At 33.8% G+C, this 4,152-nt stretch overlaps 1 protein-coding gene across 1 annotated transcript; it reads left to right on the forward strand.

The window, feature by feature from the left end:
* Positions 1–522: 522 nt before the first annotated feature.
* Positions 523–3,328, forward strand: LOC132744047 (uncharacterized). The gene is made up of 3 exons (XM_060732655.1): positions 523–638; positions 987–2,718; positions 3,180–3,328. Exons 2-3 carry the CDS (start codon positions 989–991, stop codon positions 3,208–3,210), a joined length of 1,761 nt encoding a protein of 586 aa, XP_060588638.1. The 5' UTR covers positions 523–638; positions 987–988; the 3' UTR covers positions 3,211–3,328.
* The last annotated feature ends 824 nt before the right edge of the window (positions 3,329–4,152 follow it).

Below are 4,152 nucleotides of genomic sequence, written 5' to 3' on the forward strand. Positions count from 1 at the left end.
ACAACAACAAAAAATGTTCAGGTAATTGGCCAATTAGTAACTTTTTGGAAACTATAACAAGACACCAAAAATTAAAAAGCTTTTGATAAATCAAAAAGAAAAGATTTTCTGAGGCATAATGGGCCTTTAAGTCATTATTAAATGAAAGAATGACACATAATCGTGCCGCTTTTGCGACCCCGTAGAAATGGTATTGCAAGGCCGTGACGTCATTTGCGTTATTCGAAGAAATTAATAAATGAACAAAATATCATTGCAACATATGAACTTTTCATATATCTGTGACAATTATAAACTTTTTTTCTGTTAAATATTGATAGAGCTATATTAATTAGGCCTAATGAAGGCCCATGATTGGAAATTGAAATGATTTTATTCTATTCAAGCAGCGAAAATACGCCCTTATCACTTGCGTTACACTAAACTATAAACAATGTGAATGCTAAAAGAAAGATGGTAGACAAGTCACTATTTGCTGTCTGACGTAGTTGACGTGATGACGTCAGCGTACTTGACGTCAATTGACGTTATCGTCACGGTGATCATTCAAACGTCAGAACCACAGCATAACAGTACAGAGAACTTTGTCAAATATTTGAAATAAAATGGAATTCGCAGAATTCATCTAAACACAAAAGGTAAGTTAAGCTGATTAATTGGTATAATGGATTTTTCTGCTTTTAATTTGAATTTAATTTGGACCAAAAAGTTTTGATATCAAAAATACTGTTATTGACCTGTTACTGCAGTTATTTGACCAGAACTGGGACCGGGACCCTCGGAACACCGTTCCGCGACTTATCCGGCCGATTTCACATCCTCTTACATAATTAATGAACGCATCTGAAACATGAAATTGTTAGTAATAAGGAATGGCAATACGTTATCAAGTAGATTATGCTTTCATGTAATAACAAAGAAAATTTTATCAAACAAAGTAACTAAGCTGGTATTTTATTATTCAGATTATGTTTTTACTTCTACAGGAATGGCTCTGTTAAGATTAAACCAGAAAGATCGTGAAATGGCTTCAAGCCTTGCTCGCCAACAAAAGTTTGCCGCCGGCCAGTCACAACTTAATCATCATATCAACTGTGTACTACTACAAGCGTCGTTAAGAAGACCATCTGTTTCATTTGCACCAGTACAACAATCTGGTGCTGGAGACCCTGGAAGCAATAAAATAAAGTCATCAACGATTCTAGGCGCGTCAACAGCCTCATCAAAAATGGTGTGTTCTAAATTCACGCTTGCGAACAAGATTTCAAAAGGGTCAGCAATAATGAAATCAACAGGTTCAACGTGGATGTGTAAATCGCCAAAATATGATGAAAAGGGCTTTCCAAATCACGTGAACGATGCCATTGATACAAGTATTATGAGGTTGGTACCAGATTATGATTTTGAAATTCCTACAGAACCAGAATTTGAAATTCTTATCAAAAGTGCCCATCCAAAACCCGAACCAGATAACACTTTGCCTGGTGATGATGTAAAAGCATGCTTTGAAAATGAAACCAATGAAGAAAACGTTAATACTGTTACAGATATCGACGAAGTATATGACATTGGTTGGTTTTTTGAGATCTGCAACCAACAAAAGCAGAAAGATGCTGACGAAGTTTATGACATTGGTTTGTTCTTTGACGTCTGCAATCAAATAAAAAAGAAAGTTGTTGACGAGGTATATGACATTGGCTTGTTCTTTGAGGCCTGCAACCAAACAGAGAAGACAGATGTCGACGAAGTTTACGACATTGGTTTGTTCTTTGACGTCTGCAATCAAATAAAAAAGAAAGTTGTTGACGAGGTATATGACATTGGTTTGTTCTTTGAGGCCTGCAACCAAACAGAGAAGACAGATGTCGACGAAGTTTATGACATTGGTTTGTTCTTTGAGGTCTGCAACCAAATAAAGAAGGAAAATGTTGATGAAGTTTATGATATTGGTTTGTTCTTTGAAGTCTGCAAGGAAAAAAAGAAGGAAGATATCGATGAAGTTTATGATATTGGTTTGTTCTTTGAAGTCTGCAACCAAATAAGGAAGGAAGGCACAGACGAAGTTTATGATATTGGTTTGTTCTTTGACGTCTGCAACCAAATAAAGAAGGAAGATATCGACGAAGTTTATGATATTGGTTTGTTCTTGGAGGTCTGCAACCAAATAAAGAATGAAGATATCGATGAAGATTATGATATTGATTTGTTCTTTGAAGTCTGCAACCAAATAAAGAAGGAAGATATCGACGAAGTTTATGATATTGGTTTGTTCTTGGAGGTCTGCAACCAAATAAAGAATGAAGATATCGATGAAGATTATGATATTGGTTTGTTCTTTGAAGTCTGCAACCAAATAAAGAAGGAAGATATCGACGAAGTTAATGATATTGGTTTGTTCTTTGAAGTCTGCAACCAAATAAAGAAGGGAGATATTGACGAAGTTTATGATATTGGTTTGTTCTTTGAAGTCTGTGAGCAGTTGAAGAAGGAAGATATCGACGACGTGTTTAACATTGGCTCCTTTTTTGAAGCCTGTGACATAATTAAAACGAAAGAGTTTGAAAATGAAATGGTCTCAATTTTGGACCCGAATAATCACAAGAACGACGAAGAAGAGATACACATTGCACCCTTACATCGACTCGATGAAAACATGGACTTTGATGGGGATATGTTCGGAATTCTAGGAGTGTTTTGTAGGAGTGGATTACATTTTCTGTAAGTTTTTATATCGGAGATATTATTTCATTTTTCCTAACAGAAACAGATATAGCTATCTCTTTTTTAATCAGAATGTGCTGGCATAGGTAAACGGACTAAGCATGTTATGGATAAAATAACGCATTACATCATTATTTTTAAGAAAACACAAACATACTTTCATAGATTCACAAGCTTACTTAGATTATTTTATATTACGTAACTCATGTTACATAACATACATGTTACAAGACAAACGATCGTTATTTTTACAGAATAATATTATAAAATGGCCCGTATTTCCATGATGTGTTTCCGCATATGAACACGCTAAAGGATGAAAAATTAAAAGTAAACTGTAATAGATATAGCAGTCGATAGATGAATTAATGAATCGGAATTGGTCACATAATTATGTTAACTTTATTGCATAAATGACTCTATTTTTTTACAAATTAATGTGTTTCATTTACTTTCAGGGGCAGCGGAGTCCAAGAAAGCAGCGCATAAATCGAGCATACATTTATATTCATATAACATTTTTGTTGTTGAAATTATTATTAACCATGACATTCATATAAAAAGGAATACGAATATTTTTGTTAAACAAAAAAAGTGTTCGGTTATTTATTGCCCGTCGTTTTCGAAACGTTAACCGATTCAAGAACTTAAACTGGCATATATTTTCTTTGTATTCATATGTTACAGTACGGAGTTTCCATGTTTTGAAAGATTTACCTTTGACAACAGTCAATAAGCATAACAACTTTATATTAAAACAAGATCAAGCTTCTTTGCTCGCATAAGTTCGGATTTAACAGGTTTCACATTTTATGAGTTGATTGTAAAGCTTTATCTTCTACGACAAAAAACGATATGTGGCCAATGGTCAAGATTATCTGCCGTCAAATCTGGAAATATGGGTTTAATTCTTACTGTGGTAAAGAACGTGTTTCCTATGATATCATCTCAAACCCAGATATCACGAGTTTGAGTCCCATCTGGCTCACGACCATGTTCCCTAGTATTGTCACTTTCAGAATGCGGACAGAAGAGTGGTTCAGTTAAGACTCGAGTTTTCATAATAATAATATTCGAGCAAAAAAAATAAAGAAACAAAATACGTTTAAACAGACTAAACAAAAGAAGCGTGTTTCTCGAAAAATTTATTTAATTAATCATGATTTTAACAAACAAGACCAGCATTTTCATGCTTAGAAATAAATACATTGTAAACATGATAATTTATTACTGTATTACGTGTACATGTATATAAACTGGAAATACTGTATAAAATTGCAAAATTCTGCAAAAAATGTTGTTTTTTTTACTGTAGGATGAGCATAGTACAATTTTGATAAGCTATTTTATATTACCTGATCTTTAACAGGTAGCAATGGCCATTAGGACATGTCCCTTCTACAAATTCGATATGACATTTTTTTTCTTCAA

This window comes from Ruditapes philippinarum, unplaced genomic scaffold (genome assembly GCF_026571515.1).
Source record: "Ruditapes philippinarum isolate M1 unplaced genomic scaffold, ASM2657151v2 ctg21290_1_1_1_1, whole genome shotgun sequence".
Taxonomy (NCBI): domain Eukaryota; kingdom Metazoa; phylum Mollusca; class Bivalvia; order Venerida; family Veneridae; genus Ruditapes; species Ruditapes philippinarum.